At 41.7% G+C, this 13268-nt stretch overlaps 2 protein-coding genes and 1 pseudogene across 7 annotated transcripts in view; 1 reads left to right on the top strand and 2 right to left on the bottom strand.

The window, feature by feature from the left end:
- The window catches only part of SLC25A15 (solute carrier family 25 member 15), a 64923-nt gene extending 58022 nt beyond the window's left edge, over positions 1-6901 (bottom strand). The window contains exons 1-3 of one of the 2 annotated variants that reach the window (XM_045475041.1): positions 6825-6901; positions 5066-5116; positions 340-412 (exon numbers count right to left, since the gene is read on the bottom strand). The gene's annotated coding sequence lies outside the window, so the exon portion shown is untranslated. The remainder of the gene's footprint in view (positions 1-339; positions 413-5065; positions 5117-6824) is intronic. The other variant, XM_045475042.1, reaches the window with a different exon arrangement.
- A 33-nt stretch (positions 6902-6934) lies between these two features.
- Positions 6935-13268, top strand: part of MRPS31 (mitochondrial ribosomal protein S31) — a 64130-nt gene continuing 57796 nt past the window's right edge. For 2 of the 5 annotated variants that reach the window (XM_045475039.1, XM_045475022.1), the window contains exons 1-2: positions 6939-7155; positions 12101-12385. In XM_045475039.1, coding sequence (XP_045330995.1) covers positions 7031-7155; positions 12101-12385 — 410 coding nt within the window. In that variant the 5' untranslated portion in view covers positions 6939-7030. Of the gene's footprint in view, positions 7156-7190; positions 7312-12100; positions 12386-13268 lie in introns of those variants that run through there. The other 3 variants (XM_045475002.1, XM_045475012.1, XM_045475031.1) reach the window with 3 other exon arrangements.
- LOC123580045 lies at positions 10226-11964 on the bottom strand (annotated as a pseudogene).

Genomic DNA, 13268 nt, shown 5'->3' with positions numbered 1-13268 from the left:
TCTTCATCTGAAGTACATTTTCATTAAAATGGATAGTCTCTAGTGGATAGGTCCCTAAAATTTCCTTTGCTTTTTTAAAATTTGTCTTACCACACAGGGGCACCTGGGTGGCCCAGTTGGTTGAGCGACTTCAGCTCAGGTCATGATCTTGTGATTCGTGGGTTCAAGTCCTGCATCAGGCTCTGGGCTGACAGCTCAGAGCCTGGAGCCTTCTTCCGATTCTGTGTCTCCCTCTCTCTCTCTGCCCCTCCCCTGCTCTTGCTCTGTGTCTCTCTCTCTCAAAAATAAATAAACATTAAAAATTTTTTAACAATTAAAAAAAAATAAAATTTGTCTTACCACACTAATCTCAGAAGCATGGCTTTGCTGACACCAGCACCTGGATGTTGTCAAGTGGACTTTGACATTCAGGCTGGAAAGATGCCAAAGGAACACAAACATGCCATTAAGCAGGCATGAGAGCCAGCCAAGAGCCCTGGTTAGTCAGCAGGCTCCAGGCTGGCAGTTACTAGTCATGTGACTTCGGGTGAGTCCCCTAACTTCTCTGAGGCTCATTTTTCCCATTAGAACACTGGGCATAAAACCCTTGCCCTGCCTGCCTCAATTATTACCACAGTAATCAAATTAATGTATGTGATCGTTCATTGTAAAATTTTATATAAACTGAAATATGAAGTTCTTAGAAGACCATCAGGGGGCACCTGGGTGGCTCAGTTGGTTGAGCCTCTGCCTGTTGACTTCGGCTCAGGTCGTGATCTCATGGTTTGTGGGTTCAAGCCCCACATCGGGCTCTGCACTGACAGCATAGAGCATGCTTGGGATTCTCTCTCTCTCTTCCTCTCTCTGCTCCTCCCATACTCACACTGTCTGTCCCTCTCTCTCTCAAAATAAATAAATAAACTTAAAAAAAATCAAGATGGTTGGAAATTAAAAAAAAAAAAAAAGACTAAACAGGACAGCAGAGTAGGCTGATAAAATGAATGGACTTAATTAAAAGTTTGTCAGGAGGTGGAAGCAAGTCCCCAAAGGTGATCCCAACGAGCCACTCCTGGTATTCAAAGGGAAGTATAGTTCCCTTCCTTAGAATCGGGTGGCCCTGCAACTCTTTTCTTACCAACAGAATGTTACAGAAGTGATACTATGTAATTTCCAATGCTAGGTACTAAAAAGTTCTGCAGAGTTAGCCTGAGTCTCTTGGAACACACACTGTAAGGCAAGCATGTTTCTATGTGAAAAACTCAAATACTCTAAGATGCCATGCTGTAAGGAAGCCCAAACTAGCCAGGTAGAGAGGGGCAGGGGAGGAAAAAGATCTCTTCTCCCCCTACTCATCTTAGGTTCAATGGCTGGGACCCTGTAAATTAGAGTGATAACAGGTTAAGAAGACAAAAACAAATAGAAGTTTATTAATGTGTATACTACACATACACATGGGAGCCCTCAGAGATGAGTAACTCAAAGGTGTGGTTAGAATTTGGGCTTAGGTAGCATGTTAACAAAACAGCAGTGCAATTTCAGAGAAGTGACAACACCAAGGCAAAGGACTAGGCCTTTCTAGGCCAGCAAATCATAAAAAGGCAAATACATGAGGGAGCTAACGTAAGATAAGGGCTAGTGAGTACAGTAGGTTATGTGGATTTCTTCAGCGTCATCTCCGGGCTGACCAGCGTCTAGGGTTGTATTCAGTGATTAACTTTTGTCCTTCCCGGGAGAGAAGGAAGGGGGAACACCTTCACAAATGTATGCCCTGTTTTTAGGCAAATAGGGGGAAGGTAGAGAGCTCCACTTGGATTTGCTTCTTAAGTGTCCACAGCTCAAGATGATCTTTATACCGAAGTGGCATATTTTAGGGTAGCATATTCTGCTACACTTCAGTGGCCATGTGGAGAGAGAGCAAGCGAGAGAGAGACAGAGAGAATATTACTCAGCCAGGCCCTGTTTCTTCCAGCCATCCCAGCTGCACCATCAGCTATGTGAATAAAAAAAAAACCATCTGGGGCAAGGATGCCTGGGTGGCTCAGTCAGTTAAGCATCCGACTTCAACTCAGGTCATAATCTCATGATTTGTGAGCTCAAGCCCTGCATTGGCTCTGTGCTGACAGCTCAGAGTCTGTGTCTCCCTCTCTCTCTGCCCCTCCCCCCTTGCGCTGTCTCTCTCTCTCTCTCTCTCTCTCTCTCAAAACAAACAAACAAACATTTAAATTAAAAAAAAAAACAACAACATCTGGGACATCCAATCCAAACTAGCTGCTCTCTGACTGCAACCACATGACAGACCCCAAGTAGAAACCAACGGCTGAGTCCAGTGAGCCACAGAACCGTGAGAGAGAATAAACTGTTGTTTTAAGCCACTTTTTTGGGGCGATCTGTTATGCAGCAATTGATAATTGAAACATAGAATAATTTTGTTTTTTCTTTTCATGGAAGGCTTATTGAGTTAATTAGTGTAGAATTTCATGAGGCATTTAGGAAGAAGTCACTGATGTATATCAGGACCTATTTCAGTTGATTTGCTCTCTCTTGCCAAAGGTACAGTGTTCTAGAAAGTGCATTTCAAGGAGGCACTGAGAAGAAAATGACTGGTGAGTCAATGCCAGAATAGAAGAAGGAGGGAAAGCATTCTCTACTTTCAGGCTACATTTCTGTTCTCTCATAAATGACTGCTCTGGACAATTGCACAAGTTATGTTTCTTCAAAGGATAGGTTTATTTTTCTTTTTCTTAGGATGTACTCAAATTCTCCTGTGGCTTAATTTGTGGCCAATTAGAACTGCTTTAATTACCTTTTTTGTTAAAGTCAGGTTTGTTGAGGTATCATTTATATACAGCAAAATTCACACATTTTAGGTGTACAAGTTTTTAAGTTTTGGTAACTATGAAAAGCTACAACCTCCACCAGAGTCAAGATATATAATATTTCAATAAGTTCAAAAGGTTCCGTCATATTCTTTTTTTTTTTTTTACCATTGTTACTTTATTTTTTACCATTGTTACATTTTTTTTTTACCATTGTTACTTTATTTTTTTCTTTGTGATTTAAATTTTAGTTGACATACAGTGCAATATTGGTTTCAGGAGTAGAATTCAGTGATTCACCACTTACATACAACTCTCAGTGCTCATCACAAGTGCCTTCCTTAGTACCCATCACCCATCTAGCCCATCCCCCAACCACCTCTCTCCATCAACCCTTAATTTGTTCTCTATTGTTAAGAGTCTCTTGTGGTTTGTTTCTCTCTCTTCTCTTCCTCCCCCCCCCCCCGACCTTCCCGTGCGTTCATCTGTTTTATTTCTTAAATTCCACATAGGAGTGAAATCACACCGCGTTTGTCTTTCTCTGATTGACCTATTTCGCTTAGCATAATACATTCTAGCTCCATCCGCATCGTTGCAAATGACACAATTTCATTCTTTTCGATAGCTGAGTAATATATCATTGTACACACTGCATCTTCTTTATCTATTCATCAGTCGATGGATATTTGGGCTCTCTACATAGATGGGCTACTGCTGATACTGCTGCTGTCAACAGTGGGGTGCACGCACCCCTTCGAATCTGTATTTTTGTATCCTTTGAGTAAATACCTAATAGCGCAATTGCTGGATCATAGGGCAGTTCTATTTTTGGTTTTTTGAGAAACCTCCATCCTGTTCTCCAGAGTGGCTGCGACTCCTGGTAACTTTTGATCTGATTTCTGTCCCTAGAGCTTTGTCTTCTTCACATTGTTATATAAGTGGAATCATACAGTGCGGTCTCTTTGATCTCACTCTGTTCACATAGCATAATGACTCTGATGTTCCTGCAAAGTAATAATCTGACTGTTGCTTTAATGCTGCACCAATTACAACACTTTTTCTTTATGTGCATTTTAAGTGTATACAGAGCTATGAACAGCTAAATATGCCATAGGGTCATTGTAGCATATCTCAAAGTTTTGTCTGAAGACCCGCACCAGAATCACCTGGGGTGCTGAATCTCAGATTCAGATCTTCTGAGCTACTCAGTAATGTATATCAGTAAGTGCCTCCACGTGACTTTTATGCATGAGTAAAATCCTAAACTGTCAAGTATTCCAAAATGAACAAGAATATCAGAGTTAATTGGCTCTGAATTTGAATCTGGCTCTGCCATTGACTAGCTGCAGAAAGTTGGGCAAATTACTTAAACTCTCTGCACCATTTTTTTTCCCTTTGCACTTGGAAATTATTTATTCACCGAATATGAGCATCTATTATATGACAGGCATGGTTCTAGGAACTGGGAATGCAGCAGTGAATAAGACAAAGTCCATTCCTTCATGGAACACACATTCTGTCAGAGTGAGATAATAAGCATTTAAGCATATAAATATGGGATAAATTTCACTTAGTGATACTCTGTAGAAAATGAAACAAGGTTTTGACATAGAGGGTACCTTAGATAAGGTACAATCTAGACTACTTGCCACAAAGAAACTCAAAAATACATTTAAATAACATGAAAGTGGTTCCCCCCTCCCCTTTGTTTGTGACTGTCTGGAGGAGGTGGGTAAGGACAGAGGTAGGATGGCTGTCATCCTCATCTCCGAAATCCTTCATCTCTCCATCCCCTAGCTGCTTCAGCTCCTATCATCTGGCCTATATTCCAACTAGGAGGAAGGAGAAAAAGGTTGTGGGGAATTTGTGCCCATTTTTAAGGGCACATCACCTCTACTCACATTCTATTGATTAGATGCAGACATACCTGCCTGCAAGGGAGGCTGGGAAATGAGGTCTCTGCTGTGGCCATGTGTTGAGCTTAAAGCTCCAGAGGAAGAAGCAAACGGGGACTGGTAGACAGCAGTAATCCCTGCCAGAGAGTGTGACTGGATGGCACAGGAGGCTACAGAAGTCAAAGAAGGCCTCTTTTGGAAAGTGACAGTTGAAGGAGTCAGAGTTGAGCAAGGCTGAATTTCAATTCCTGCTTGTGACCTTCAGCCCGGTACTCTCATATAGGTCACAGCCTATCTGCCCCAATGAAGGAGGTTAAGGAGGATGGATAGTGCAGTAGAGTTGACTAGGATCAGGATAATTGGGACAGGATATACCTCCAGAGAAGCTGTGAATCTGAGATGGTGGTTTCAGTCCCCTTTGTCAACCTTAAAAGAAAAAAAAAAAGTTAGGATTATTATAAGAAATTGGAAAAAGGATGAAGTAACTATTCAATGTGATTTGGGGGTCCCTGGGTGGCTCAGTCAGTTAAATGCCCAACTTCGGCTTAGGCCATGATCTCGCGATTTGTGAGTTGGAGCCCCGAATCAGACTCTGTGCTGACAGCTCAGAGCCTGAAGCCTGCTTTGGATTCCGTGTCTCCCTCTTTCTGCCCCTCCCCCGCCTCTCAAAAATAAGTAAACATTTAAAAAAAGTTTAATGTGATTTTAATGGACTATTACACTCATGAATGGATTTTCAACCAGATATCAAGTGATATCAAATTAAGTATACTCTCTTGGTAATATTCTATGTCTTGATCTGGGTGGTGGTTCACATGGGCAAATTCATTCTGAGATAATTCATTAAGCACATTTTCCTCAACATGTTTATGACTTGTGCACTCTTCTGTATTTCAGATTACAAAAAAATTTGCCACCAATCTTGATTTTTTTTTTTTTGAAGTTGTGGGGGAAAAGTTAATGTCAGCATTCAACTGCCCACGTGTAACTCTAAGCTAGAGGTTCCTGGGTGGCCCAACTGGTTAAGCATCTGATTCTTAATTTCAGCTCAGGTCATGATCTCACAGGTTCCTGGGTTCCAGCTCTGAGTTGGGCTCAGCACCCATAGCACTGGCAGCGCAGAGCCTGCTTGGGATTCTCCCTGTCTGTCTGTCTCTCTCTCTGCCTCTCAAGTGTGTGCACAAGCTTGCTCTCTATCTTTCTCAGCATAAATAAATAGGGGCACCTGGATGGTTCAGCCAGTTGAGCCACTGACTCGGTTTCAGCTCAGGTCATGATCTCACGGGCTTGTGAATTTAAGACCCTGGTTGGGGGTCTGCGTTGACGGTGCAGAGCCTCCTTAAGATTCTCTCTCTGATCCTCCCTCTCAAAAATAAAATAAAATAAAATAAAAAATGTTTAATTAAAAAAAATATGGGCCCCTGGGTGGCTCAGTCGGTTAAGCCTCCAACTTCGGCTTAAGTCACAATCTCACAGCTGGAGCCCCGCATCTGGCTCTGTGCTGACAGCTCAGAACCTGGAGCCTGCTTCAGATTCTGTGTCTCCCTCTCTCTCTCCCCTCCCCCGCTTATGCTCTGTCTCTCTCTCTCTCAAATATAAGCATTAAAATTTTTTTAATTGAAAAAAATGATAAATAAACTTAAACATTAAGCCAGAGGTTCCCATGTGACCCATTAGCTGGCATCTTCCCAGAGGGTTTATGCTCACGCACTTCCAGGTTTGATCACCCCTCATCCACTGTTCACTGCCTTCACGGAGGGCAGAAAAAGTCAAGCCTTTCTCTTGCAGATTTCTATCCGTAAAACCATTTTTGAAAAGACGAAACATGTATGTCTCACGTGTCTTGACTCTACATCAAGAACAGTGCCTGAATAGAAATACTAATTTATCGGGCAGCGTGTCCTATGGTAATTTTTCTTTTTTAACCTTGGTGGCTACAGATCATCTAGAGAATGTGATGAACGCTGTGGATCCTCTCCCCCAAAGCCGCCCAGTAAGGTCAGTTCTCCGCCTCCTTTTACTGGCCCCCAAAGTAGCATTTGCACAGTAACTCCCCCCCCTCCACACCCTCCCTCCTCCATCTGGGTCCTGCCTCAACCAGCGTATCTTAGTTGAACTCAGGCATCGATTTTACCTCCTCGACTAGAATCGCCTGGAAGCAGCGCACGCAACGTGGCCGCCCGCGGGCGAGTCCGGAACGCAGTTACCCGCCCCTGTTGCCCACCGGAACCGGAAGAGAAGGAAAGCGCCAGGCTGGGGAACGGAAGAGAGGGCGAGGGATGTGTTTAGCAGAGGGACCCGCCACTCCGTTGTGTGTGCGATTGTGTTTGCTTCTTGGCGATGTTTCCAAGAGTCTCCGCGATCATACCTCTTCGCCTCCTCTCCCCCTTTCCTTTATGCCCTGGAGGCTCAGAGGCACCGGCGGCTGCGATTGTGCGACTCGGTGCTCCGCACGGAACGGTCAGGTACCGCATTTCGGCGCTGTGGGCCCCGCAGGTCTTCAGGCAACCCCTGGCCTCCCGCCGGTGTATTCAGTGATCTTTCTCCTGGGGTCGATGTTACTACCCGCGAGGTCCTAAAAGCCGTTGCTTTACATCTGAGGAAAGGGAAATCCCAGAAAGGTAAAATGACTTGCCCAAGGTCATATGTGAGTGAGAAACAGAGCTACGGATACGTGCATGGTCTGTCCTGTGCTCTCTACTACGTACCGCGCCTCGTACCTCTTGCCACTTCTCCCTTCATTCAATCCAGCCTCCAGAAGTAATGTTGCCTTATTTTATTTTATTACTTGCCAGGAGTATAGTGGTCTCATTCCAGCCTCCATTTATCCTCTGGTCATTATTGAAAGTATTTACAATGTACCAATACTGTTGTTAAGTCCCGAATAAAAACGATCCTGCCATCACGGAGCTTATGATTCCACCAGGCAGGCAATTCAAGTACAGTGGAGTAAAGCTGAGATGGTGTAGGTAACACAGACTGCTTTATTAATAAAGTAATCGCTGGGTGAGCAAGTCGGGACAGCTAACCATTGTAGGAAAGAAAGGTTCAGAATATCCTTTCTGGAAAAGAAATCTGATAAAATGTGGAGGGGAACTCAGGGTTGGAGCTAGCCAGGCAAGAAAGGGTAGTTATGCATACTTTATGTTGGTATTTCTTCTCTGAGAACTCACATTATTATGAAAACTTAATTTTACTGCATTATAGTCCCTGCAGAACGATATGGGGCCAGTCTGGTTAAGTGCAGCTCTAAGCAAGTTGGTAGCAGTGGGGATGGAAAGTAACAGCTGGATGGAGGAGAAAAATTGCACAGGTAGAATTGATATGATGTGACATATGAGGAAATAAGGGTAAGGTAGTGAAAAGATTTCAGCTGGCTGCCTTGGAGGATTAGGGTACCATTAATGTTAACAGAAGAATGAGGAGCAGCTTTGAGAAGGCTTTTTAAAATACGTCACGTTTTGAAAATACAAAATATCTACTATGGGAAGGAGCCCCTTCGGTACAGAAGGGTGAAAAATGTAAAGTCAGTAGGAGAGGGGACTCTTGAACGTGGATTTGGATGTGTTGGATTTGAAGTGCTATGGAGGGGCCCCCGCGTGGCACAGTCGGTTGAGTGCCTGACTCTGGGTTTCAGCTCGGGTCATGATCTCACGCTTCGCCCGCATTGGGCTCTGTGCTGGCAGCACGAAGCCTGCTCGGGATTCTCTCTCTCCCTCTGTCTCTGCCCCTCCCCCACTTGCGCTGTCTCTGTCTCTCTCAAAATAAACAAATAAACTTAAAAAACTTTTTTTTTTTTCTTAAATGAAGTGCTGAGGAGACGGAGGCTTTCAGCAGAAACAAGCCCAAGTGGGAGGTTACGACTGGAGTTTTATTATTTTAGTGTTATGAAGTTAACTGCCTGTACCTGAGTTTCCTGTAATAAACACAGATTACTTTCTGTAGCCTTGTAACAGCCTTGGAAGGAAACATTGAAGGAGGGAGGTTATATGTGAGATTCATTCTCCCGATTGACACCTTTCTGTTATAACACCTTTAATGTTAATTTAACTTGTACATACAAAATAATAGAGCATTTTCCTAAATTGAATTGTACCACATGGTGAATGATATTATGATGAAGGTCCTGTGTACTGATTATGAGGATGCTAGTTCTATGCCTGGTTTTGCATTCTAGTTGTTAAGTGCCTGATTTGATGGCCTCTGTCATTTTTTTTTAAATTTATTTATTTTGAGAGAGAGCACTCATGGGAGCGGGAAAGGGGCAGAGAGACAGAGAGAGGGAGAGAGAGAATCCCAAGCAGGCTCTGTGCTGTCAGTGCTGAGCTGACATGGGGCTTGATCTCATGAACTCCTGAGATCATGACCTAAGCCAAAATCAAGAGTTGGATGTTTAACTGACTGAGCCACCCACACACCTGAGCCTCTGGCATGCATGCATGTATTTGTGTGTGTGTGTGTGTGTGTGTATGTGTATATATATATATATATATACACATACACACACACACATATAAAAGAGGCTTTGTGCCTTTTGTGTGTGTGTGTGTGTGTGTGTGTGTGTGTATATATATATACACACACACACACACACACACACACATATAAAAGAGGCTTTGTGCCCAACGTGGGGCTTGAACTGATGACTCTGAGATCAAGAGTTGCATGCTTCACCAGCTGAGCCAGCCAGGCGCCCCACCTCTGAAATTTTTATAAGCAGATCAGATAATTTGGTTCCGCATTTTTGGAAATAGCCATTTTGTCTTTCATTAAAAGGTCCCTAGCCTGTTACTCGCGTTTGCTAGCTTTGAGAACTTGGTATAATAAGTAACCCAGGGTCTGATGTAGGGTCTGGAGATGAGTTATATCAGAATCACCTGGCATCTTGGTTAAATGCAGGCATGTCCTTGGGCCCCATTCCAAACTTAGCAACTAAGAATCTCAGGAATATGTTTTAAATAAGCTCCCTGTGTAATTCATATGATCCCTAAAGGTTAAGAGCCACTGATTTAACATCTTTGAATGTTAAGTTTCTTCTTCTTCTATAATACAGTTTCTTCTTCTATAATACAAATAGTAAAACTGGTCCTATAAGATTGTAAGGATTAAATGACATACGTAGCATAGCTCCTCCAATGTGGTCCTCTGATGGGCAGCATCAGCATTACTTGAAACTTGTTAGAAATGCAAACTCTGAGTCCCTCTTCAAAGCTACTGAATCAATTCCTTGGTTGGACCACAGAACCTGTTTTTTAAAAGTCACTTAGGTAACTCTTAAGCATATTGAAGTTTGAGAAACAGTGTTCTAACCTGTTATCTTCATAAAGATAGGGACCATGAAATTCTTATTTACTAATGTATCACCAGTGTGTAGGGTAGTGCTCGACACAAAGTAGATGCTCATTGTGTTTAATGAATGACTTTTCATATGTTATACTCTCTTACTCTAACACATTGATTAGTTTTTAAAGTTCTTCAGTATCAAGTATCAAAAGGTTTTTAACATCACAAAATAAAATTAGCTATTTGGGTTACTTAGATTTGGCAAATCTTTTGCATGAATTTGAAATCGATGTAATCATTTGTGTTGTTCTTTTTCACAAATGTATCTAATGAAGAAAGCAGAAAGTAGCCACTGAATATCCTTTTTTTGTTCCATTTTAGCTTAGTTTACATATGGTGATTGGTTAAATGACACGTAGCTCAGGGAGAAAGTTAATCAGATTAGAATAATACCCAGACATGGCTTTTGTTTTTTTATCTTTTAAGTTTATTTTACTTATTTTGAGAGAGAGAGAGACAGAGAGAAAATGGGAGGGACAGAGAGAGAATCCCAAGTAGGCTTCACACTGCAGCGTGGAGCCTGACGTGGGGCTCAAACTCAACAACCATGAGATCATGACCTGAGCCAAAATCAGTACTCGGCCACTTAGTTGACTGAGCCACCCAGGCGCCCCTTTTATTTTTTTTACTTTATTTTTAAACAATTATTTATTCTTGAGAGAGAGAGAGAGAGAGAACACACATGTGGGAGGGGAGTGGAGAGGGGGAGGGGTGCAGACAGGGAACGAGAGAATCCCAAGCACACTTCTGCATTGTGGAGCCCAGTGCAGGGGAGATCATAACCTCAGCTGAAATCCAGAGGTGGACTGCTTAACCAACTGAGCCACCCAGGAGCCCCTATCCAGACATGTTTTTTAAAGAAAGTAACCTTTCTTTGTTAATAGAAATGTTTATAGCTTTCAAAGAGGTATTATTATATCATGTTAAGGACATGGCAGTCAGTCAGTTTGGGGTTTGAAAATAATAAATTGGAATTTACTAACCCTGTCAGTGTTTTGCAACCTTTTTTTTTAAATGTTAGTTCCTGTCTTTCGTTAACCTGTAAACAATTACTTGTTTTTGATTTGTTGAAGCAATAGGTCAGACAGCATATGTCACAATATCTGTCAAAGTGGCTAGCCATAAAAACTCCAGCACCACATTCATCTGAAGGGCATTCCTGACAAAGGCAACTGATTTGCCATTTTCGTCCACTTAATAGTATTTCAGAACAGCTACCTTAACCTTCTTTGTCTTATGCTTATTCTTCTGGGAGTGGTATAAGACTTCTTCCTTTTCTTAACACCGCCATGAAGTCTTAACACAAGATCAAGGGTAGACTCCTTTTGAATGTTGTGACAGGCCCAGTACATCCATCTTCCAGTTGCCCGCCAGTGGAGATCGGTCTCCACTGATCAAGAGGAATTCCTCCCTTATCCTGGATCTTGGCCTTTCCATTTTCTCTTCTTTTTGAGGGATCAGCCTAGAGAGTGATGGTCTTCCCCATAAGGGTTTTCACAAAAATCTGCAGCTCGGCGATCGTTCCGCTGCCAAGAGCGGATCAGAAAGTTGCGACCTTTTTTAATGTCATGGAACAAATAGAAAATGATCTTTGTATCAAACCCTGAGGTAAATGGAGGGAGGCAACAGTTAGGTGCACCAGCAGCCCAGGCCTCCCTCAGCTACCCCAAGGACAAGGTGATCAATCAGTATCTCAGCACATCTGTACCCATTTGTGACTCACCAGCATGTCTTAGGTCTTAGTGAGCTTTAAGCTACATGACCTTGGGTAAATCGCTTCACTTCTCTGGTTTCCAGTTTCCTTATCTTTAGAATGGGGATAATACTTGCCTTATGGAGTTGATGTGGGTATGAGAAAATGTACATAAAATATGTTGCACCAGACTAGGCACATATTCTGTATTCAATAAATGTTAAAATTGCTTCATCATGGTTGCTGACAATAATAATAAAAAGCAAAAGGGAAGGGTTCGAATTGGAAAATTTTTAAAACAGAAGCAGTGGTTTTGAGTCACTTTATTATTTTGCATTGTATTTTTCATTTTTTTCTTTAATACATCTTTCTAGAACAAAAAATGAAGTCCACCGATATTTTGGCACGAACAACATGCTCTGTAACAAGAAAGATGAGCAGTCTGCTCCAACACGTGATATTTCCAAGGAAACAGAGACCCAAGAGAGTGTGAAGGAGAACACAAAAAAAGACTTGTTAGGTATTATTAAGGGTATGCGAGTTGAATTAAGCACAGCCAAAGTACAAACATCAAGGCCACCCAATAGAAGACAACTTAAGAGTATAGAGGCTACAACTGGCAGGCTTCACAAAGTTCCGGAAGATGCCCCAAAAAAGAGGTAAATTGAATGGAATTTCAACTGCGTTGAAAGTACTTTTTGAAACTCCTTTTTCTTTTAGAAAGGAATTTTAAATTAGAGGATCTGGGAGATACTGCATGAAGATTATCAGTTTGTAAACACGGAGACTTTAATACTTACTTGAAAGATACTATTACCCTTCTGTATTTAAATAGGAAGGGAACATGTGCATACAATCTAGAGAGGAAAAAGTAGAGATCTAATTGAGAATGCCACATATTCTTTTACATATTCATCAGTGTTATTAACTGTCACTTAATTGCCTCTTTAAACTGTTAATTACCAAATTGTTTATATCCTGATTTGGAAGTAGCTTCGTGTCTCTGAAGGACTTGTTTCTTTGAAATTTCCATTTAAAAAATTCCACCTAGGATAGAATGTAAGCATGTTGATTACAACCGTTGTATATGATTTCCTTTGACCAGTAATTATCAGTGTTCTCTACTTACATGATTTCCTTAACATGTAATTATTTGTGCTTGTCAAAAGAGTATTATACTTCATTGATTCTAAGTGCAATCAGTAATATCTTAGCATTGTGTTGTGGTTTCAATGACAGTGTTTTGTTTTAATGATAGATAAATAATGGTGTTTCTTACATCAATCAAGTAATAAGGTATGTGGCTTGAAGATCCCCATCTCTGACTTCTCTTAGCAGAATCAACAGATAATGTAGATTCCTATCTTCCAGAACGACTTAATATTTTCATGAAACTTCTTGTCTCTATACTGTATCATATTGTATCAAAACTACCTCTGGAAAGCATAATTGGGTGGTAGGAAAAAAGCTGGTTCAAAAAATGAGTGGCCATCAAAGTTACCTCCTTCTCTTTACTTTTTTTAAGTAATCTCTACACCTAAC

This window comes from Leopardus geoffroyi, chromosome A1 (assembly GCF_018350155.1).
Source record: "Leopardus geoffroyi isolate Oge1 chromosome A1, O.geoffroyi_Oge1_pat1.0, whole genome shotgun sequence".
Classification (NCBI taxonomy): Eukaryota; Metazoa; Chordata; class Mammalia; order Carnivora; family Felidae; genus Leopardus; species Leopardus geoffroyi.
Note: the sequence above shows the minus strand (reverse complement) of the source record. Positions and strands in the feature narration are given on the sequence as shown.